General features: G+C 32.3%; 6 protein-coding genes across 8 annotated transcripts; 3 read left to right on the top strand and 3 right to left on the bottom strand.

The window, feature by feature from the left end:
* The first annotated feature begins 556 nt into the window (after positions 1–556).
* On the top strand, positions 557–5,209 carry LOC108731947 (stromal membrane-associated protein 1). The gene is made up of 8 exons (XM_018462513.1): positions 557–831; positions 1,382–1,515; positions 2,000–2,167; positions 2,631–2,829; positions 3,062–3,328; positions 3,417–3,682; positions 3,778–3,921; positions 4,278–5,209. The coding sequence occupies exons 1-8, from the start codon at positions 714–716 to the stop codon at positions 4,389–4,391; spliced, it is 1,410 nt and encodes a 469-aa protein (XP_018318015.1). The 5' UTR covers positions 557–713; the 3' UTR covers positions 4,392–5,209.
* Positions 5,210–7,220: 2,011 nt separating this feature from the next.
* Positions 7,221–7,781, top strand: LOC108731959 (40S ribosomal protein S28). Of its 2 annotated transcripts, none has more exons than XM_018462527.1 (2): positions 7,221–7,503; positions 7,589–7,781. In XM_018462527.1, the coding sequence occupies exon 1, from the start codon at positions 7,305–7,307 to the stop codon at positions 7,500–7,502; it is 198 nt and encodes a 65-aa protein (XP_018318029.1). In that variant the 5' UTR covers positions 7,221–7,304; the 3' UTR covers position 7,503; positions 7,589–7,781. The 2 variants fall into 2 exon arrangements, with proteins under 2 accessions (XP_018318029.1, XP_018318028.1); XM_018462526.1 differs by having other exon boundaries at positions 7,586–7,781.
* Positions 7,782–8,351: 570 nt separating this feature from the next.
* On the bottom strand, positions 8,352–10,521 carry MrgBP (MRG/MORF4L binding protein). Its single transcript, XM_018462558.1, is given in 5 exon segments — positions 8,352–8,561; positions 8,644–8,655; positions 8,658–8,994; positions 9,567–9,688; positions 10,164–10,521. Coding segments are annotated over 5 exon segments (732 nt in total). The 5' UTR covers positions 10,270–10,521; the 3' UTR covers positions 8,352–8,406.
* A 795-nt stretch (positions 10,522–11,316) lies between these two features.
* RpII33 (RNA polymerase III subunit RpII33) lies at positions 11,317–12,959 on the bottom strand. The gene is made up of 5 exons (XM_018462547.1): positions 12,788–12,959; positions 12,562–12,706; positions 12,212–12,419; positions 11,926–12,132; positions 11,317–11,513 (listed from the first exon to the last, which is right to left on the bottom strand). Exons 1-5 carry the CDS (start codon positions 12,871–12,873, stop codon positions 11,329–11,331), a joined length of 831 nt encoding a protein of 276 aa, XP_018318049.1. The 5' UTR covers positions 12,874–12,959; the 3' UTR covers positions 11,317–11,328.
* Positions 12,960–13,171: 212 nt separating this feature from the next.
* On the top strand, positions 13,172–14,886 carry LOC108731986 (centrosomal protein of 290 kDa-like). The gene is given in 5 exon segments (XM_018462565.1): positions 13,172–13,463; positions 13,466–13,543; positions 13,765–13,960; positions 14,040–14,258; positions 14,361–14,886. Coding segments are annotated over 5 exon segments (1,062 nt in total). The 5' UTR covers positions 13,172–13,396; the 3' UTR covers positions 14,863–14,886.
* Positions 14,887–16,204: 1,318 nt separating this feature from the next.
* On the bottom strand, positions 16,205–19,565 carry LOC108731954 (reticulocalbin-2). Of its 2 annotated transcripts, none has more exons than XM_018462521.1 (5): positions 19,048–19,565; positions 17,884–18,140; positions 17,461–17,608; positions 16,929–17,384; positions 16,205–16,493 (listed from the first exon to the last, which is right to left on the bottom strand). In XM_018462521.1, the coding sequence occupies exons 2-5, from the start codon at positions 18,095–18,097 to the stop codon at positions 16,322–16,324; spliced, it is 990 nt and encodes a 329-aa protein (XP_018318023.1). In that variant the 5' UTR covers positions 18,098–18,140; positions 19,048–19,565; the 3' UTR covers positions 16,205–16,321. The 2 variants fall into 2 exon arrangements, with proteins under 2 accessions (XP_018318023.1, XP_018318022.1); XM_018462520.1 differs by lacking the exon at positions 19,048–19,565 and adding an exon at positions 18,932–19,018.
* Positions 19,566–24,367: the final 4,802 nt, after the last annotated feature.

The following is a 24,367-nucleotide window of genomic DNA, read 5'->3' as shown; positions in this document are numbered from 1 at the left end:
TGGCCATTGCTTTTCCGCTTTCTACTTTTCCGTCAAGGTGTGAACGCGCCATGAGGCTTAAAAACCTATTGTTAAGCCTTGTGTCCACGATGCTAGAAATTGGTCCGAGATCTCGGAGAGAGAAAGAATTAACCAATCACATTTAGACAATTTAGTCACGTGATCAATGCGATTGGTCAATTCTTTCTTCATCCGAGATCTCGGACGGATTTCTAGCATCGTGGACACTGGGCTTAACAGTGAATTGTGGAACTGAGCCTAAATAATGGCTGCGTTCAGCAGAACGGTTGTTTTGCAACTGTTGGAAGTTTCCTTCGCGCTAATTGGATCATACTTTTAGATCTTGAAGAATGGTCCTATCTCAGCAGACAATCATAAAACGGTTGCAAAACTGTTGAGTCTGCTGAACGCAGCCAATGGTAATTGCAGGTAGGAGAATCGGTCGGTAACATGAGATAAGTTTCCTCGTTGGATAACGACAAAATTTACCTACAGCCACAATGATTCCACGGTAATCGCACGGCACTGTCACAGGGGCCAATGGGATCAACGCGGTGCGGAATCCACTCAAATCCACTACGTGGTACCGTTGTCTCGCGCTCCTGTTCAGCGTTAACGTTATCGGTTATCGCGGGGAGGCGACACCGGGGTGTCGCGGTCGCGCGTGGTCCCCGATCCCTTCGCGAAGACGCTGTCAGCAGTGATCAGCGAGAATGACGTCCCGTCACGAAAAGGAGCGTGCCAAGCAGATCCAGGAGAAATGTCAGAATCTGCTGACGCAGATGCTTCGCGACGAGGATAACAAGTATTGCGTCGACTGCGACGCGAAAGGTTTGTTTCTCGGCCGCGATATGAATGCGCCGTTCATCTTCTTCCCCTTCGGAAAGTCGTCCTCGATGAATCCTCCGTGTGCGTTCTTTGCTTTGTGCCGTCCAAGTGCGCTCGTTCTTGGATTCGACTCGTCGATATCGATCACGAAACGACCCATGCAACGCGTCGTGTTCTGTATAATGCGCTGAGATGTGTGTTATGGATTTTTAACTTCTGCATGACATACCTATCAGCGCGCTGTCATTCGATAACATCGTCAAGATTCTTCCAAATTTCATGTTCATTTCACTTATCACCTCGAAAATCAAAGCGCGAGATCCTTTGTGTCTTTCTTCTTTTAAGGATTCATGAAAAAAAATGCCTCTGTTACATGACTTGATATGTCATCGAATGTTGAGAACTTATAATTAATAATCATGAATATTAGATAGCTTGATGAAGCGTTTTTATTGATAAGTTTTTATCATTGTATTTGCGTCAAGTCTAAGTGGAGTCGCTATGCTCGAGAAATAATAATTATTTATGATATTTTCAATGAATTTGTTTGCAGGACCAAGATGGGCTAGCTGGAATTTGGGAATTTTCTTGTGTATTCGATGTGCTGGTATTCATAGAAATCTTGGAGTACATATAAGCAAAGTCAAGTCTGTTAATTTAGATACATGGACACCGGAACAAGTTGTGGTATGTGTAGCAGACATATAATTCATAGTTTTTTAACAAAGGATGATTTTGTTTATTTGTTAAACTTTTATATCAAAACACAATAAAAAATGTATTCACAAATTCCTCAATTCTGAAATATAATTAAAATTTTATAAAGAAATGGATATAAATAATTTTTAATATTTGCTTTTCTATGGAAAAATTTCACTATTTTATTTTTATCATTTTTTTTTATATCACACATTCAAGATTATTTTTCTTTTAAGCTTCATATTTGAATATTTTCTTTAAGCTTTACATATATTTTTTAAACATTTTTCCTTAAATATTTATTTTACAAATAAAAGAAAAATTTTATATTTTAAAGCTAAAATATTTTTATGACTTTGTTATTGTATGAGACTTTTTATAATTAAAATAATATTTTAAATATTAAAAATTTGTATCAAATTATATAATAAATATAATCCTGTTAATTAAATCCTGTTAATTAAATTTCTAGAGTTTACAACAAATGGGTAATTCTCGAGCTAGAGCAGTCTATGAAGCCAACCTTCCAGATAGTTTCCGAAGACCTCAAACAGACTGTAGCCTGGAAAGTTTTATTCGGGCAAAATATGAACATAAGAAATATATAGCTAGAGAATGGGTGCCACCTCCTTTACCAAAAGTATGTGATTATCCTTATTTAATATTTGTTTTATAACACCAGACATAGCCCCTTCCAATTTTGCTGAATTTTATATGTATAATAGTTCAATAAATTTATCAAGTTTAATGTCAAATTTATGTAGTGATAATGTACAATTTTTTAACGCGCTTTTCTCTTATAAAATTTATCTAAGTAAAGGGAAGCCACATTTGGTTCCTTCTAACACTAGACATAGCCCGTTCCAATTTGGCTGAGTATTCATGAGAAAAATATGTTTGAAAATTTTTTATGTGCATTTTTCTCATAAATGCATGAGAAGGGCGTTCTGTAATTTTAGGACGAAATCACGCATACACACACACACACACACACACACACACACACACACACACACACACACGCACATTGAATTTTATATATGGTTGCAGAAAAGATTACAGACGTTATATTTATTGCTTTAACTAATAAATAATTTTCATAGGTAAATTGGGACAAAGAACTTGATGAAGAAGCCGAAAGACAACGCAGACGAAAAAAGGAAAATTCGGAAGCTACGACTACTGTACTCCCCCCTGTAAAAAAACCGGAAGTAGTGCCTCAATTGCCAAAACCTCGAAGTTCCGTCAGTCCTAAACTGGGCAGAACAAAAGATTCTGCAATCCTTGATCTCTTAGGTCTTGGTATGTTGTGTGTACAGGATGTCCCAGATACATACAGAAATTCATAGTGCAATTCTCTATCAAGAAGCAACTTTTTCTTGTAGCAAAATACAATTGTAAGATAGGAAGAAGTTGCTTTTTGTACAAAAAACTGTATTGTACATTCCTTGTGTGTGAATTATGATATACTCTGAATAATTTATAGAATTATAAGCTTTCTAACATATGATACACTTCACGTCGTTATTAACAGATGCGCCAACAACTAACCAAACAAATGTAAATGGTTCTGGGGACGATGTATTTTCTTCCTTTCTGTCTGCACCGCCTGCTTCAGTAGCTTCAACTGGAAATGATTCTAATGGAAGTAAAACAACTACTATTGCAAGTAAAAGCGAAGAGGAGAGCTTCTTTAACCAACCGACCCTGCTACCTCAGGAAAAAAGCAAGATGACAAAAGACAGTATTTTAGCATTATATGGTACTCCGAGTCATCAACCAGCTATTTATGGTGTTTCAGGTATTGTATTATAAGATAAAAATGATATATCCAATATTAATGAAATTTTATAATTAAATTATGTTTTTTAACATGCGATATATTTCAGGGGGAGTGTATCCTCAACACTCTATACCATATAAACAGCAAATGCCTAATGTGGGTATATTTGGGCAACAAAGCTCGTTAGGTCAACTCGGCCAACTTTCCACGCAAATACCGGTCGCGAATCAGATACCTGTCAATCAAAATCAAATTATAGCGAATCCTAATACGATAGGTGCTGTAGCAGCCAATCCTTTAGGTTTACATATAGGACAAATGAATCAATTAAATGGTGTACCTAATGCTGCTATCTCAATGCCACCTCAAATGGTATGTAATATTTCTTGCATGATATTGCTAAATATGTTCGTAATTATTCACGCAGTTATTTTTTACACTTAGAGTTTTTTTCTCCAATTTCATAGATGATGCAATTAGGACAAAGTAATATTGCTAGTAATAATGGATGGAGTGGAATGCTGACACAGAATATTCAACCAGCTCCCGGCAGCAATCCCTTCTTTAATTTAACAGCACAGCAACAACAAACTACTGCATTTACCGCTCAGGTATGTAAATTTTAAGTGCTTTATGTAATTTATGATCATATATAATTTCTACAAGAGATATGAATATAAAATAAAAATCATAAATCAATCTACAAGGATTTCTTACTATTAGGGTGATTTGTCTCTGAAGAGGGCTCATGAGCCGAAACATGTAAACGCGTTTTTTAATAAAGAAGTTTGTGTTATATCGGGATATTATTTGCGCAACGACTACCGTGTCTAACTCCTATTGCCCTATTTTCTCAAAATTCTTTTGATAAAATAAAAAGTTTTTATCAAAACTTTGTAATACTTTGTAACGTTATTTACATTAAGTCAAATCAATCTTATTTTTAACATAATTCATGATGTTACAGTTGCCACAACAAATGTCGCAGATGTCTTTGGGCGATATGAACTTTGCCTCTACAGGCAAACCTGCCGCTGCTGCGCTACCTGGGCAGACCCTTTCCACAAACTTATGGCAGTAAAATTATTGCGGATATTGTTAGCCTGTTGATTATCTCATTCAGTGTTGTACTAATGTCGACAGTTTATTATCCAATGTAATAACACATTTCCACGTCCATTGATTGGACATTGCTTCGGAAAGTAATAGAACTGACGACGGAGACACTAAAATGAAAAAAGAACAATTATACTCGATTGTTGTCTCAACACATAATTCGTCAATGTTCATAGAGCTTCAAGTAGATACATATTTTTGTTTGAAAGCCTTCACCAGCTTTCAATATTACTGTTGAGAAAAAAGAAACTGGAATAAAAATAAGATAAGTCTTTGAATAAAAAAAAATGTAAGAAGTTATTTGTGTGACACTAAATATGTACCTCATGGTGCAAATTATGTTGCTACAATGAAAGCTTTTTGTAATTGCAATTGAAATATATATGTCAGGGTCCATTTTCAACATAACAAAGTATTCATTCGAATCAATGGAAAACTGTATAATTTTTATTAGCTTGGATTTGATTGCTAGAATTGCTATATGTTTTTGTGAGTTTATTTGATAAAATAAAAATACTTCAGTTGTCAATCTAACATAAAGCATATTTTCTCGTATGAAACGATATAAAAAATGGAATTCACTCAAGCTATATCGATTTCGAACGCTGATTCAAAGATGTACATTGCATATGTACAAGTTTCGTTAGAGACGTGAAAAGACTTGGATCTTCAATTTATTTTTAAGGTATTATATTCGACACGTGCAATATGTGTCTACATTTATTCTGTATTGTAATAAATACAAAATAATATGAATGCGAGATATAACGCATTTTTTACATTTGCGTAAGTTATAGAATATATTACTGTTGCGACAATGAGATTTAAATAGTTCAGCAATTTATTTATTATGAATATCTACGAAATATGAGAAAAATCCATAAATCATATATTGGTGCTAAAAATTTTGGAGCATTTTGATTGGATAAATCACGTTTTAATTAAGTTAAATTGAATAATGATGCATAAAAGTAATATATAAAATGTTCTTTTGAAAAGAAAATTTTTAGGAGATCATTGCAATCACAAATAATTTGATAATATAATTTATGTAATAAATTATTAATTATGCTTTTCTGTATACTATTATGAAATATTTTGCGAGTAACATTTTTTATTAATACATTGTTCATATGATTTAATACATGGGAGGCACTACTATACTTAGATGTATAATCACAACCTGTCTTTCAAAGTACCGATAATGATGATTATACAGACTGTTTAAGCATTTGAGCATTTTTTCTTACTTACAGGTTCTATAATCTAGGATTATAGTAATTCGTAATGAGTTATAAATTCAGGAATGTGAATAAAATAATAATCTTATTCTTCTGACTTTACATTACTTTTAATATGAGATTTGATTGTCAATACTAAAAAGCCCAAATTTAATTTTTAAGGAACCTGTAGTCGAGAAAAAAGCGCGACACACTGTATAGCGAAACGCAGTATTTTTGGCAAGTATTTGCGTTAATATAATTGAACAAATAAATCACTCTCTAAGTGATTCCTGATAATCAGTGAAAGCTATACCAAGAGGGACTTAAGGAAGCTCATCTTAATTGTTGCCTACAGTATCAAGCTGTTATTTATATGAATTATTATTATAAGTAATTATGAAATAGTGTACTTGTGTCAAAATATAACATTTTATTGTAATTTGATTACTCTATTATTTATCATTCGTGAAACTGTTAAGCGAGATGAATAAAACTTGTGACATAACGGACGCATTTAAAAAAACATTAAATCCGATAAGTTACTGGTATCCTCAATAATTCTCAATTTCTTGCTAATACGATTTATCACGATAACAAAAAAATTGGTAAATTAAAAAAATTAACGTCTTTGAAAAAAAAAAAACAGGTAAATTAGTTTGTGAATATATTCAGTTTTAAATATATTCTGTTTATTATATACACAAGATAGGTAATTTCTGTGCGCCAATTCGTTGCACTCAGTACTATTTGACTTATATGCTATTCACCTCCTTTGTGAGAACAGTTCTAATAAAAGTGAAATGCGTTATCTAGGTATTTCTTTAGATCTACATTTCTAGATATTTAACTATGTATATAATTTATAATGAAATTTAACACACACGAAAGATATAACAGCGTTAGCTGTCTCATCAAGCAGTTAATTCTAACGCAGTTAACAAAAATTAAAAAATTTTAATAAAAATATTAAGATACAGATGTATATATAAGTACATTTAAAATTTAAATCAATAAATTTCGAAATACTGATTTAATATTGACAATATTTTACATCTTATTTTAACGATAAGAAATTCAACGAGACGTTGACAATTTTAATAAAAAAGAAAATTAATTAAAAATTGCGAATAAATCACTATAATTTTGATTGTTATTTACTTACAAAGAGACCGTCATTTTTTTTCCACTCGAATAAATGTGACAACAAAATCATGGTAAATTCAATAAATTTCTTACAGTAATATATAACAAATATTTTCCAATATTTCATTCTTAATATTTAATCTTTTTTGTTTCGTTCAACAATATTCATTGGTTGCGTTCAGCAGACTCAACAGTTTTGCAATCGTTTTATGATTCTGCGCTGAGATAGGACTATTCCTTTAAATCTAAAAGTATAATTCAATCAGCGTGACGAATCATAAAACGGTTGCAAAACTATTGAGTCTGCTGAACGCAGCCATTTTTACGAATGAAAATGACTTTATACGTGATTCCGTTTCCGTTCGAAATTCATGTATTTGGACAGTGGCGACTCACCGGAAATCCGGAAATCGACCGGAGAAAAGCGGTTCGTCAGATTCGTCTACGCGTGCTTCTTCCATTTGCGTCAGATATCTCTTTTGAGTCACAGTCCACGTGAGAAAGAGGCGATCATGGACAAACCAGTCGTTTTGGCGCGTGTTATCAAGGTTCTGGGTCGTACTGGCTCGCAGGGGCAGTGCACCCAGGTGAAAGTAGAATTCCTGGGCGAGCAGAATCGGCAGATCATCAGGAACGTGAAGGGACCGGTACGAGAGGGCGATCTCCTAACCTTGCTCGAGTCCGAGCGCGAGGCGAGAAGGCTTCGATAACGTGAGATTTTATTAATGCCGAAAAAAAAACGGTCGCCAGCTACTACTATACTACTACTACTACTACTACCACCGGACTTCAGCAGATACGCATTCCCTGAACGTGGATCCCTCCCGCACATGGATTATGGATTAAGGATCGTAAACAACGAATACTCCTGCCACGTGCTTCTCGAGAGGATGCTGCCGATCGCGGAACAGGATCGCATTTTCTTGAAAACATTCCTGACGCATAAGAATTCCACACCTTTTACAATAAATCTCGGCTGGTAACCACAAGTTTCACGGTGTTGTCATTATGCTCCTCCCTCATCCAGCTTGTAACTCGAGCGATGAATTATGAACTGAGCACTTTTCATTTGTAATACAAAGATTATTAATATAATAATATATTTTTGCTATTCATTTTTGTATTCATCTTTTGTTTGCTTTTCCTTAGTGTTAGAATGGTATTATATATCTTTTAACTGTGAAATTATTCTGAAATTCAAATAGTTCTTTAATCAGTTCTGAATATAAAAATTACACATTTTTAATAGATGTATATATATACATGTCGAAAATAAATCTTAAAAGCATAAATCTAACTAGTGTCGAGTATATGACACTTAAAAAGTAAAGCTATTTAAAAAGATATAATGATATATTTATTTACTTGTAGCATTTTATTTACAGCACGATACAAATTTTTTTTTATAAAATCGACTTATTTTCTATATATACATTTATATTGTTAAAAACAGTATAGATTAAAATTATAATTGTCTATTTTTGGTAGGAAATTTTTCAAGCGTGTTAATTGGCTATAAAAATAGACAAATATAATATTATCCTTGTATAGTGATGAATTATATAACTAAAGTTTTTAGACATGCAACAATATCTTTTTAATTTATAATAACTGTTATATTCGTCTTCGTTTTGGCGGAGGTGTATCGCGCGGACTGGAAGAAGCTTTGGAAGAACTATCCACACTTTGTCTAGTTGGTCTCTTTGGAATCCTTTTCGCGAGCTCGCGACTAGATTCGGATTCTTTACGCTCCTTCTTTCCGTTTGATGCTTAAAAGAAACGAAAATACAATTTGTGTGTGCAACCCTGTTGGAGAAAAGTATTAAATAATCAAAACCAAATATAAAATACCACTCTCTTCTGTTCTTTCCCTTTTGAACGTCCTTTTGATGATTTATATTCTTTCCTTGTCTCTTTCATATCCTTAAATTTATCCTTTTTCATTTCTATCTCCTTCACATTTTTTTTCATCTCTTCTTTTTTCTTTTCCACATCTTTGATTCCTTTAAAATCACGTAACATACTATCTTTCTTAAAACTCTCTTTAATGTCTTTTTCTTTTTTAATTTCTTTGTATTTATCCCTCTGATCTTTCAATTTTATCTCTAATTCTTCCTTCTTCCGCGGCTTTCCTATAAATTCAGTCTCCGGTAAGGAAAAATCTATCTCGTGACCAGGAAAAGGTAAACCTTCCATATCGTCCTATAAAAAATTTCAATTTGTATATAAATAAATATACAAGGTGTTCCATAAAGACCAGAACACTTAAGGGGAGATTCCTAAGATTAAAATGAAAGTTCTAATTGTCAAGGCTATAATAGTTTTTTGAATTATAAATTATAAGAATTTAAAGTTAGCAAATTATACCACTAATTTGCACATTCAAGTATGAACAATGTAAAATGCTAAAAGAGAAAGATAATTATATAATTGCCTCTTGTAAATATTGATACTCGCATCGGTATAAAAATTATGTAAGTATGCAAAGATATAATTATTGATATTTCTAATTATTGATATTTATGTTAAAAAAAATTTTCTCTTAACATTTTGATATTAGAATTTCCATCTCAAAATTATCTCAGGAATTATCTCCCCTTAAGCATTTTTCTGGTTTTTATGGGACACTATATACATATATGCATAAGATGTATTGTATTAATATATTACATAATGTTCAAAATAATTTTATAGAAACTTGTGTTTATTACAACACGATTCTAGATGTAACTTCATTTTAGGATACAGATTTTATTATATACGTTGTCACTTACCAAAGACACAAGGTCGTACATGGATTCCAAGTGATCCCAAATTATTTTTAATGGAACATCTTTATGAATAGCAGCACGAAATTTTTCCCATATACACACCATGTGGAAATATTTATTGATACCTGACAATTGAACAATTCTTAAAAATCACAATTGCAAAGCATAATTGTTTATTAATAATAAACTTTGATCAAACTCTCATTAATTTAATCGGTGATCAACTTGTCAAGCAATACCTGTAGTATTCTCTATTAACATAGAACTTTTTTGTTTAAAATATGTATATACTTATATATACAAATTATATTACAGATGTTACAATTTCGATAGAAAGCCATGCATTATACACAGAGATTTTGTTTTAATTATTTAATTGCCAATCAAGCGGAGTTTGGTTGAAATCACTCATTGTCTATTTCTACCAATGTAGATTTATTTTAATCTCGATTTAACTTACTTTTTATCTTTTCCTAGGTCTACGAATTAGAAAAAATAGAGAATAAATTAAATCGAGATTAAAATTAATTACGTTGGAAGAAATGAATGTAGAAAACAAGGGTAAACATAACCTCTCATCACTGGCTTTCGTCGTCTTACCAACTGGCTTGTGTCCGTTCATGGCGAAAAAAAGTTGAATTTCGTTTTCCACGTTCCATTCAATCTCGTCGAACGAGGTTTCGTTTTGTCTCTCTTTGACAGCCATTTTAATGAAAACCGATGTTTCGCGCTCGATCGGCTCAATCTCGACTATGTTAGACGGTGTGCGCTTAACAGTCACTAAATCAATTGAATAAAACGCCCAATATAATATAAATATGTTCTACATCAACACATACGATTTGTCTTTATTAATAAAACACATCACATGAAACAATTGTAATTTGACAGCATTTTGACAGCATTTTAAAGCACTGCAAAACACTGGCTGTATCAATATCGATGTACTCTTGTTCGTTTCAGCGTTTGTGATTCGTAACGCCCTCTGATTAGCTTACAAGACTCAAATTTTTTAAAATTCTTGACAGCGATTTCCTAATGTCTATTTCCAATGTAAATTGACTTTAATCTCGATTTAATTTACTCTTCATCTTTTTCTAATTCCTAAGAATTAAAAATTTGAAAATTTCTTCTAATTCTAGAGAGTAAGAGAGGGGGGGGGGGAAGAGAATCATCTTTTTTTCTAACAAATTTGATGTTCTAACAAAGCTGAAGAATAAATTAAAGCCAGATCAAAGTTAATTTACGTTGATGGAAATGGATATAAAATATTCTCTATATTATCAATATAAAATTTAAGTTACAACCCCTACACAAAAATTGCAGCAACAATGTTGTATGTTGCAGCAATATTGCTGCGTTATTGCTGCAAGTTCTGTGCTGTATGGGAATATAAAGCTTCCTAAATAAACTCCAATAAATATAATAGTAAGGAAATGCTAATGTAAGCCAACACATTTATACGTGTGTAATGATACATACATTAAAAAATTAAAACACTAGTTATATACGTATGTAATGATACATATATTAAAAAATTAAATACAGATGTTCAACCCTAGTATTGGGTCCTCTTCAGTGTACAAAAATATGTTGATAGGAATCCATAGAATTATCCTTATATTATATTTCTTTCGACTTTTGTAAAATTGGTATAGCAAATCATTTATAATATATATATATAGTTATAGATTCATTTTTTATTTTATAAAATATGAAATAAGATATACAATTTCATATGTAAATATCAAGTTAAAATCTATTTCTAATGATGGATGCTCAACGCGTCGCTTTGCACTTCGTGACTTAATTGTGTCTGCAGATTCGACAATTTATTTTTTAACGCTGCAATCCCCATCATGACGATGTTTTCGGGTTTCAAGGCCCCGCTGCTCTCCACATTGAAGTAATACTTGTTCGGTTTGGCTTCCCAATTAAATGAGGCTTCATCTAAAATGTATATATTACAATAAGCCCCCTTTTCTGTAACTTTTAACGACAGTAACAGTATCGTTATATTGTTGTTGCAAAACTTTTTTTTATAAAATCTACGCAACAATAATGTAAAATCTCTAACACATTTATTTAATACACATATGTAGTGTACATAAATTTATTAATTTATATACTATTCTCTCCCTTCTACATTGAATAATTTTAACTGCAGATGTCACTATCTTAGTAGTTCACTACTGCATTCTTGTGTATTGGTGTGTATCATAGTTACAAGATTTAGTATAAATAATCCCTTTTCCATAAACAGAAAAAAGATAATTGAATAAAGCTGTCGTTAAGAGTTATAGAATAGGGGCTTAAAATACAACTAAACAAAATTTTGGATTCTTATTAGAAATATACTCACATTGATCCTCCTCTAATTCAGTATACTCTGATTTAGGCCACTCGTCTGCTCTAGGAAACAAAGTATGTCTCATAGTATTATCAGGATCATACTCAAAACTTACACCAGCAGTCGGATTCCACTTTGCATGCTCCTTTCCGAAACCTTTCTTTGCATATGCTCTAAGTTTTAATTCCTGTCCTTTTCTTAATTTTACTATCAAAATTTCTGGAAGATCCCAAATACGATCATTGTGATTCCCTTTTTTTATGATAACCATAAGTGTCGTAAAAAAGAGAATACATACCATCTGTTTCTCCATATTCGCTTGCATCGTCTTCTCTGTGCCTGGATGTGACAGGTAGCACTCTAGGATCACTTGACTTGAAATCTGCAGTAGTAACATGCCTAGTTTGTTCTTCAGTACACTTAACATCAAGAGTGAATTCCACGCTACATTCTGGACAGAAATCCATGCACTGGCAGTCTCTTGTATATTGTATTCTATCGACTACCTATAAACAAGAAAAGTTTTCTCTCCATATAATATTACATCCATTCAAACATAGTTTAATGATTAAATTTAATCGTTAAAACGTAATCTGCATTTTCATATTTTTGTTGAGAAAAATGTATTCATTTTTTATATACACATACATCATCACTGATCAATGGTATCATTCCAATCCTATGTGCCAAGAACTCGTCACTCAAAACAGTAGAATTGGCTTCCAGTTGTATCCAATCAATAGCCATAGTCGGAGTTTCGGCGATAAAGACACGCCTCATGCTGTTCGCAACGCTGATAAAGAAATATTAATTATAAATTAAATTGCAATTACATACACGTTTTGATTCTTCTACATAATCTAACCTGTCTTACCTTAATTCGGTATCTTCCACTTGAAATTTCACATTTTCTTCGGTTAAGTCCGAAATATGGACCGATGGTTGATTAGCGTACGGCATTTTATTTTGTCAAGCTTTATACAATTACCCTTTTTCTGTTTATTTACGTTCCGTTTATTTAAAAAAAGGTTAAAAAAAGCACGACAGGGAACTAGTAACATCCACAGTCTGCGCGTCTGCGCCAAGGAATCAAGAGGTCTGTTCGCGTTGCATGAAATCCCCAAATATTTTCCACTTAAAATGAGATAGATATATATTTGAAAAGAGAGAAAGCGAAGATGCCGAGTGCCAAAAGTGCAAGCAACGCGAACAGACCTAAGGATTGCCATTTCATTTCAAGTCTGCGCCAGTTCGCAGTTATTTCAAGCCTGTTGATTGGCTGCAAGTCCATCTGTCCATATTTACGCAACCCCTAATAGCCCTAATTTTGCATCTATTTCAATCCTGTAAAAGAGTTTTTGACAGTTTTTGATTCTGTTCAGTTAATTCGGAGATTTCAATCGATCTATAATGTGTCAATAATTTCGTCACTCGACAGTACCCCTTAAGTATAAATGTCTATACATTGTCTATTGCAGAAACTATGCCAGTATGTTGTATAAAACATTGCCCTAGTCGTACGTCACAATACAAGACAAAAAATGTGAAATTTTAAAAAAAAAAGCCACTATTCGTCAGCAATGGCTCGAAGCCAGTCAAAGAACGGAATTAAACATGAAAGTTGATACGAGTAAAGTTGATATAATTTAATTATTTAATACATTCTTTTAGTTTACATATATATATGCTGGGGATATAAAGAATTTTTTAATTTACCATAAGAGGATATTAGAGTAAAACCTTGAGCATCAATTTTGTTTTTTTTTTTTAATTTTTTGTTGAGTAGAATATCTTATGAATGTATACATATATTAACTATATATATTAAAATATATTATAATGTAATTGTAGCAATATGTAGTAATCATTTTGATACTGATTGCTTCATAATGGTGTGGACAAAACCAAGATTGAAAAATGTACCATCCAGAGAAATGCAACGATTAAAAAAAGATTCTATCCCAACAAAAATGTTAATATTAGAAAAGAAGAAGAGAATGCCAGAGAGTAAAAAAAATATGAAGAGGAATAAAGAAAGAAATGTACCGTAAGTATTTTCTATATTTGTAAATATATTGCAATTTTCATGCTTATGTGGAAATAAAACATCTCTTCATATTTTTAAGAATAAGGACTGGAGTACCAACATACACAGAACTTATTGGATGTATACAAGAGAAGAATCGTTTGCAGTCGCATAAAGAAATTGTGCAATATGTGAAAGCAGAAACTGCAAAAAATGTACAAAATGTTAATATTGTAAATAATATTAAAAAAGTTAATTATATTATAGAAAAAACTGTGCAACATAAGGATTTAGTAAATAACACAACAAATGTAGAGATGTATGTAGTAAATGTTTGTCCACAACATATCATTAATTTAAGCTTCTACTATTGTTATATATATATATTTTTTTTTTGTGAATCAAAGCGTTTCTTTTACAGACTTGGAGAAGTTAATAATCATGATATTTCAATAAAAAATGGATCAATGAAAACGTTAATGCAAGTCCAAAAATTACAAGAAGAAAAGGTAAAAGTGTTGAAAGAAAAAGAAATATTGGAACAGCAAAATAAACAATTGAATATGGAAGTAAAAAAGTTACATTCAGGAATAACACAGTTACAAACAGAAATAATCAAAATGACAATGGACAGGAAGAAGCAAATCAACGCAATACTCATTGAAGTTTTAAGGAAAGTATTTACACCGAGCCAAATTGCAAAGTTAATGTCATCAACTAATAGTCGCATACGATGGTCATCCGAAGATATAAAATCTGCAATATATCTAAGATCATTAAGTCCTAAAGCTTACAAATACTTAAGAAATGTCAAGAAAATTCCATTACCGTCTGCAACTACTTTGCAAAATTGGATTGAAAACAATAATTTAAAAAATGAAATTAAGGATGCATCACAATTGAAAGTATTATCAAAAACATAAAAATTTCATAGATTGTTCTATTATTACGCCTGAATATATGTATAAAATTCAAGTATAATTCTTTTATTGATTTAAAAATTATTTAATTTTTTGTTTTTCTTGATTTTTATGTCATCACGTTTTGTAGTACTTATTTGCAAATTTTATGATGAAATAGTATCATCAAAATTTTATATATATTAATAAAATTCTAATAAATATTCGTGCAAAAATTTATTTGGATCTATTTGTGTTATTTACCTAAAATTGCTGCAGAATATGGTAAATGCGCTGCATAAACCATTAAAAACCAAATAATTTATTTTTTATTAATTGATTTCAGGACATTATGATAAAATTTTTTGGTTGATACCTTTTTAGTTGATATTTTTAGTTGGTATTGCACAGTCACAACAATCTTAATTGTAATATATACAATATATGTAATATATACAATAATTATATATAAATTAATAAAATTGTTTCTTTATATACATAAACTACAAATATGTAAAATAAACTCAAAAGTGCATAATTCCATATTTGAAGACATTCCATAGTGTACTGAAATTTTGTTAGGAAATAAAAATAATGTATGAAATTGTTAAAATATTTTATTACAAATCAATGAATATATTATTTGTCGAAGATGTGTTTTATATAGATAACACACACACTCGTTTAATATTATCTACAAAAATCCATCTTAATTTGTCATAAAATTAAAAAAAATTGTGTTTTACATACAATACGTAACATACAAACACACACACACACACACACACATATATATATATATTTATGTGTTGCGTATGCACTACTATGTACAGTGTAACAATAATGATGGAATTTAAACTTAATGACGTACTATATGTAATTACAATGAGAAATATGAGACTTTTTGTTGCCTCAATATATTTTTCTTCTTCGCATTTCCTATTATGGCACTCAAGTTTGGTAAAAAGTGGAAGACGATGGTTCGTGTAGCGTTATACTACGAATCGTCGTAAATATACAAGATGTGCAAATTTCATTAATCCAGCGTGTGTGACTTATTATCAATAAAAATTTGTTCTGACTGCATAAATAGATTGATCAAACAGATAAAGGCTAAAAGGGAGGTAGAAAAAAATATTAATAAATATACTGCTCAAAATGATTAATGGAACATTTTTTCTAGTGAATCTATACATGATTCAATAAATTTAGTAGATTTTGAATATTTCTCTCAATTATAATTTTATGATTTTAATGTTTAATAAACTTGTTACTATACGTACAATTGTATTAAACATAGTATTTTTATTTTTTTGAACACTTCCGTTTAGATTTATATATAGAATTTTTTAAAGGAATAGTCTTGTGTTATTGTCTCTTGAGCAGTATATTAAAAATATTTTCAATTATACACATCATACTGATATGAGTATTACGACAGATAACAGTATTTTTTTATATCAATTCAACTAATTGTTGATTTTCAAAGTTCATCATTAAAACGATCAATCTCTTGCAAATGATCACCATAGTCCGTCGCTTCGCTACCTACGAAAGCATCATGATGATCCAAGATCTCGTCAAAGGATAATCTATTATCGTGATCGTCATCTGAACCCGCAAACAGATGATCTACTTCATCATTTGCTATTTCTCTGAAATAAACATCAACAAAAAGATATGAAAAAGTGATATCATTTATATCAGCAAAATAAAATTTGCAATACAAAAATTGCTTAAATTTTTTAAGAAGCCGTTATTATGAAATTCAGTAATATTAGACTAATATTAGACAATTTTGATATGATATAAAATTGTGTTATAATATTGCAATTTATGTTAAAATATATAATTGTCATTATAAATATAGATATGTATAAATATGGATATGCAAATGTAAAGAAAAAGGAAGGAACGTTTATCATTATAGATATAAGAGAAAAATTATATTTTAAATGAGATTTATGATCATTTGAGATTATCGTTATTGAAATAATGAAATTTTAATAAAATGTTTTAATAAAATTTTAATAATTTTTTTTGCATGTGTAATGAAATTTTTAATATTCCACATATTATAGTATACTCACTCATTGCTTGGTACAAGCCAAGAAAGAATTTCATCTGAATCGAGTCTACCATCCCCATTCTTGTCATGTTCGTAATCAAATTTATCTTTTTCAGTTAACAACCATTCCTTATCTTTTGATTTGGCTCTGTCACCAATAAACTCCTGAAAATTAATGTATCCATCTCCATCTGTATCTTTGTCAGCCAAGGCTTGCTTCAACAAAAGTGGAAACATTCTAGGTGTTTCTTCAGGATGTGTATAAGCCTTGAATTCCTCTGTATCTAAATAACCATCTTTGTTTAAATCTGCAGCCTTGAATGTCTGCTTGTCATCTTGGATTAACTTGTCATCAAGAGCTAGGTCTTCAGGATCGTTGCCATAAGTATCCTGTAAAATTTCTTCCCAAGTCACTTTACCATCTTCATTCGTATCAGCATCGTCCAAGCGATCCTCAGATTCTTCTGTAGATAGTGTGCTATTTACAAAACAGTTTAATTAACCGAAGTCCTTGAACAGATAAACATGACATTCAACAAATTACTTGATATTACCTAAACGAACGCAAGATCCAAGCTTTCAATTCATTTCTCTCTATATACTTGTCATTATTCAGATCCATTTTGGTCAATAAAATTCCTAATCTCCTTTTTGATTCTTGTATTGGAAGTCTGTCGAATTCTTCTGCTTCCTTTACACTTCCTACACACAATAAAATAAAATATTCAAGACGATAAGTATCCACTTAAGCAAATTAGATGACAATAACAGTGTTTTTTTTCATTTTTTTCTTTGTTGACAAAAAATCTAATTTTCATAAAAGGAGCTTCAACAAGATAAAGCGGTATATGGAAGATATGAATTTTCAATTATTATTCATAAATACAAAACCGAAGCAAGTATAAAAGATTCACGAGGACGTCAAAAGAGCTCCAAATGTTAAGTCTTGAAAATCTAGTAAGTCATCTTGTTCATACCTAGGATGGCTTCATGATCAAATTCTTCGTGGTGTTCGCCCTCCACATAGTGATCGGTGTCGCGAGGACTGAAGGCACCGTTTTCCGTCCTTTCATTGTTGTCGGCTTTGTTGTGTTGATGCGTGTGGATGTGCGCTGAGGCGGTGTCGCCCAAGATTGGCAGCGATGCAGCAAGAGCGACGACGAAGAGCAGAGGAGCAAGTAGGCTGGCCATCGTGCGTCTTCCAGGAGCGGTAGAACGATTGAAAATAATGCGCCTACAATGTTTATAAGTAACGTGAACGCATAACCTTCACGTCAGTGCGATCTTTAACAGGCGCCGTACGGCGCTTCGCCGGTCGAGTGTCGACTGACGTTCGGTCAGTTCGGTGACTATCACGGATATTATCGATTATTTTCCATTACGCATGACGCGGTAATCGCGTCGAACGAGGAAATTTTCATGGACATTTCATGCCTTGTTGCAGTTAATTGCGTCCTGAAGATCATTTTTAAAGCGATAATACCGGAAAATGTAAATATATATACATAACATACGTTGTCCAAGAATAACTTTTGCGATAGTTAAAAAGTTGAAAAAGATTAAAAAAATATATAAAATATAATAGTATTATATATTAATAATAAGGCTCAATAAAATTAAAAAAATGAAAAGGAAAAGGGCTACAAGCTCTTTTTTTTAAATATATTTTAGATATATAATATATTTTATATGTATATAAAATAAAATATGAAATATACAAAACCGATGTCATGCTTTATTTATTTCCAATCGGAATTTATTCCGTGACAGATGTCTAGTTTACTATTTTAATAATTGTTACTACGAAGTATATGATTAATTGACTATTATTCATTTATCTGTGTGTATCTTCTTAATTTACAATAAATAATTATAAATAAAACTCTATAATTATAATCAGGCAGCACGTCGTAAAAGAGCAGCAAGGAAACGTTGCCTTATATAATTATAACGAAAAAAATATAAAAAAGTCAAAGGATCTACTTAATAATTTCAAAAGATATATATTAGTTAACGTTTTTGTACTTTTGAATGCAGCGCCACGCCTGCGCGATCGACTCTCGAGTGCCCTGAATATGTTCCTTATCGCGCGAAGTTGATCGACGTTGTCAATTTTCGCAGTTTTGAATTTTCATCACAACGCGAAACGATTTCCGTAATGGCGTCGCGTGTTGATCCGAATCGCGGAGCTGCGTAAAAAGTTCTCGCTCTTTTTCGCGTTGAATCTTCACTGATGATCGCCGCGTTTCGAATTGCATACGTGAATGTTAGTCAAACTCGCGTCGCGTACTGACTCGAGTGAACGCGTTCCGTGGGTCAAATGTCGTGTGCCGGCGATGAAAAGGAAGTGATCTCGCGCGCGAACGGTTGCTTCCAGTCGCTTCTTCAGTCGTGACGCGTGTGCGAAGTCACGATCTCGCCATCCGGGGGACGAGGCTCATGCCGAGCGGCCGTCGTTCGAAAATAGTCAAGCCGGCTATCGCGGCGCGAACGTCGCGTATCGCGTCTATTTTTATTTCGACTCCGTGCGAGTGCGCGCGCGCGCGCGCGCGGCGAATCAACCGTCCTCTCGAGCAAGCAAAAGTCAAAAGTTTCTTTATTTAAAGCGCCGGATCGATAAGGGCGATCCAGATGAACCCTCGTTGCGGCCGGACGCGTTCGTTCCAATATATCCTCGTTGCGTTTCCCGATGGCAGCTTATTTCGTCGTGGAAACGATTGGTGAGTGCGTTTCCCGCTTCTATCTTTTCCTAATTCGAACATAACTATGGCTGCGTTCGGAACCGTCGCTCGGATGCCTCCGATGCTTCGGATTCGTCATTTGTCCTTCTTTAACATTAAATGTTAAACGAGGACAGATGATGAATCCGAGGTATTAGGCCTGTTCTTTTTGGCTGAACTTTTGCGCCAGTCCATCTGTCTTCCTTTTCTCTCCAGGAGGAAAAAAGAGGAAGAAAGATGAACCGGTGAAAAAGTTCAGCCAAAAAGAACTATTGGAGGCATCCGAGTGACATTTTCGAACGCAACCGATGTCAAACGTTACGATGCTCCCGATATTACATTGTCGCGATATGTCTATAAATTAAAGGTAATGGCTGCGTTTAGTAGAAAAATAGCTGTGCAACTGTTGTAAAATTCCTTAATATGATTGATTCTTGCCCTTCATAGTTCCTTACGGATCTAAATGTATAAACCATTGCAGTCATATTCAAGAATTTTACAACAGCAAAAAATCTCATTTTACTATTGTATGTCAATGTTGTTTGTAAAGTCTTAAATTTTTTGGAATCGATTTTAGGATGAAATTTCTTGTACTTGCACGGTTGAAAGGAATTTTGAATTCATAAGAATTGCGCGCAAATTTTTGAAATCGTCATTAGTTAGAATGTACTGTCGATAAATGTTATGAAGTGTAGATAATTTAATTTTCTGTAAGTACCTATTGATCGAACGTCGATACGAAATACTACCTTTTTGACTGTCGATAATTTATCGATTTGTAATATATTATTGAGGGAGAGAGAGAGAGAGGGGGGGGGGATATGACTATTATTTTTACGATATAAATTAGGAAATAATTTTAATTGGTGTATAGAACATTTTTAGTATATCGAAAAAGAGTGCTTTGAGATTGTTTAAAATACTTTAAAATATTTATTTTTCTTATATCAATATTTTTGTGCTGATAGTATAAATTGCATATTATTTATGTTTTGAATTATTGTAATGAAATGGAATTATTATTTAATTAAAATGCATGTTTCTGCAAAAAAACGGTTTAAATATAGAAATTTTATAAAACGACTAGATACACAAATAATTAAAGTATCGTAGACAAAAATATAAATTTCAATATATATCTACATGTATACATAATATATTATATATGATTTCAATATACATATATACATAATATGTTATGTATAATTTTTGTAATCGTATTATTTTTTAACAACACACACACACAAAGTCTTTAGCTTAGAACTTATTTTTTCTAAAAAAAAAAAGATATTGGAGCATCCATCGATCTTGAATAATTAATCAATAATCAGTAAATCTTCGGAAGGATTAATTTTTAAGAAAAAAAATAGATAATTCTACACCTATTTTTCCTTAAAGATTATTCCGTCCGAAAATCATAATTCTGTAATTATTTTCAGGTAGATTTTATTTTAATGAGCTTGTTAATGTTAACTTAAGAAAATTGTGATAAATAATACTTTATTTTCGGTTTGAGGAAAAAAAGAAAATTTGGTTGTTTATGTATATATATGTATACATACAGGGTGTTCTAAAATTCAAGTAATATTATTGCAACGTGAAACTTCGTGAAAAATTAAATAATAAAAATGCAAATCATTTTTTTCCGTGAAGTTCTTTAAGTATAAACATTTGAAGTTTGATTAATCATAAGCGGTTGGTTAAAAAGTTATCTGTCCATGTTACGTACTTGCGTGCAATGGTACTAAATATTATACATACTAAACAAAATATTGTTTATATGCGCTGTACGCACATTATCTTACGGACACATGACTTTTTAATCAACGCTTATGATTATATAATCAAACTGTAGACGTTTATATTTAAAAAACTACTTCAAGGAAAAAATGGCTTACGCTTTTATTATTTAATTTTGTATACGTATATATGTATACAAAATTAAATGTGATGTTGTATACATATAAAACATCTATCATTAAAATATATTATTGTAAAAAGACTGATATTCTATATATATGCATATAATTATGTACATCTTTTGACATATGATATTATATATAATATATATAGTATATATGTGTGATAGGAGATTAAAATTAATAAAATTACACAACTGCATAACACGTATTATACGCACTGCTTAGTTCAAATTAATTTTGCGTCGAATCTTACACAGCCTTGCTTGTGCGCATTTACATTATTTTCATCGCATTTCCGCAATACTCCTTTTATTATGTTAATTAAATTCTGGGGATATTAATCTCTTCCGTATTTACCGACACGCGGGAACTTGAATATCGCGCAAAATCTGTTATGTTTATTGAAATATGCGTTTAATTTCGCGGAGTATGATGCATTGATATACGATATATTTTACGTTGTAATATATATATATCCCCGTGTCACAAAAACTCCGAATTGTCACTATCTTTTGTGTTCATCGGCCAATCGTATGTAGATTATCAAAGGGCGAGCGGTCAGAACTGATTGGCGGGACGGAAATACGGCTGTTTTGCATCAACGTGCCCAACGTGAACAGACTTCCGGTCTTTTCTGAGACTCCGTAAAGATCTAAGATCAAAGAAATTCAGTGTTGTCTTTCTAAAGGATACGGCTATCTTGGATTTTATCTTGAAAAACTTTTTCTTGCGTTACTACAAATCCGCTTCGATGGTCATATTTGTTATGATGTTTCATTAAATAAGTAATACAAATACGCAGGTAACAGAGGAACGATTTCGTTGATTGGTAATAAAATTCGACCAATTTTGCATCGTGAATATCTTTACGTAATTTCTCGCATTTCGTTTCGCTCGAATATTATTCTTGTGATGAGACGGGGATCTACAACGATGTGCTTGTATGCGATAGTTCTCGATGGGGTAAGAGAGATATCGGAGAAACGCCAATGCAAACGGGCGCGTTGCGGCGTTCCTTCTGACATTCAAATGTTGGCCGCTGCCGACGAAAAAGGATACATACGAATCCGACGCCGCCTATTCATCGCTCAAAGGGATCATTTATCAACATATTTGATATGCTCCCCACACCCACCTCCTTTCTAGACCGATACAGAAAAGAGTCGCGAAAGCGCGTTTCTCTCTCTCTCTCTCTCTCTCTCTCTCTCTCTCTCTCTCTCTCTCTCTTTCGTGCGCGCACTTTCTGTTCGCTCTCGGCTTCCATAGAAATAATATGCTAATCGCGCGAAGGCGGAGTTTAAAAAGTGCTCCGATAAATTCTCGAGACTTTTGACGTAATTTCGCCCCTTCTCACCGCAGCCGCAACGTCTTCCGAAAGATTCTTTTTGCGCGCGCTTTCCGGCGTCTTGAGAGAACTTTACCTTACCGCGTAACGTGCCCCGGTATACATATATCATCGGAGGGATATACTTCAACTCGTAAGATCCTCCTGGTAAGATCTCCGCATTGCGTCGCGTTTGGCGATTTTTTTTCTCAATCCAAATATCTTACTAGCAAGTACGGAATAACAGACGTCTTTGCAATAAATACAGTTTAAAAAGTATCGTTATGGATTTAACGTCACACTATATTAATGTTGATGTAAATACCATTGATATAACATCAAGGATGGATTTAACATCAATATGCTGAGAATTATATAAACACCGCGCTTGGCAATAAATCATATACCTATTTTTTACTAATCGGTGAAAAACAACAACGATCTCATCTTTGGAAAAACTATAATTAACTTTATGATATTGCAGTTAAATTAAAAATTACAATAATTTGTGTTAAATTAAAATATCTTAAAATTAAATTACGTTAATATACATATCTTTTTGGTTCTCAAATAATCTAAACATCGAACGCTTTCCGAAACATTTGTTTACAGCGCATGGAGATTCTTCTTTCTGCAGCTAAAATTTCTCAAGAAAATATATTCGCGTAAATTTGCTTTTTAATTCACATCGAAACGGAAATATTCACGGAATAAGTAGAGAAATTGAGTTACATGCCTGATCGGTTAACAAAACCTCGTTGAAACTCGAAACCTTTCAGTTTTCTGCATGCAAGCGTGCTCGTGCGTGTTGGAACGGTGTAAGTGATTGACGCGGAGCGCTAAGATCATTTACAAATCCCCTCATCGGCACTTATGCGCGCGGTGACGCATACGCACATATTTATGCACCCCTGCCCCTTATACATGTTGCAGCCTCATACATACATCGATCATATTAGCCGCAAATGCCTAAACGCCTCGATTCCGAGAAACGCTTTTATTTAAAAGCGATCGTACACGGAAAGAAATGTTTTGCTGCGGTAACTAAATACAGAAAATAATTTTAGAACTAAACTATCGAAATAATTATGCACGATATTCAAATATAACAAGTGATACTGTAAAAAATGTTAATATTCTAGCAATCAACTTGAGCATCCTACATATTACAATTATTTTGATAACAAAGTAATTTAAATAACGCTCGATATTTACAACTATCGAAATAATTGTAACTTTTGAACGACGACCAATAAACGAGCAACTTTAGGTGTTAAAAATTAAAATAGTTTTTGTATATTAAACAACATACCAAATTTAATTACAAAAACGTTTCGACTCACAGTCTTCTTCAGTTTAAAATCGATTAACCTATCCTTGTACGTAAAATGTTTGTATAAAAGGTTAATCGATTTTAAACTGAAGAAGACTGTGAGTCGAAACGTTTTTGTAATTAAATTTGGTATGTTGTTTAATGTATAAATAATATTTTAAT

The sequence above is a fragment of the Mycetomoellerius zeteki genome, unplaced genomic scaffold, assembly GCF_001594055.1.
Source record: "Mycetomoellerius zeteki isolate Tzet28-1 unplaced genomic scaffold, Tzet1.0 scaffold145, whole genome shotgun sequence".
NCBI lineage: Eukaryota > Metazoa > Arthropoda > Insecta > Hymenoptera > Formicidae > Mycetomoellerius > Mycetomoellerius zeteki.
This window is presented reverse-complemented; position numbering and strand designations above follow the sequence as displayed.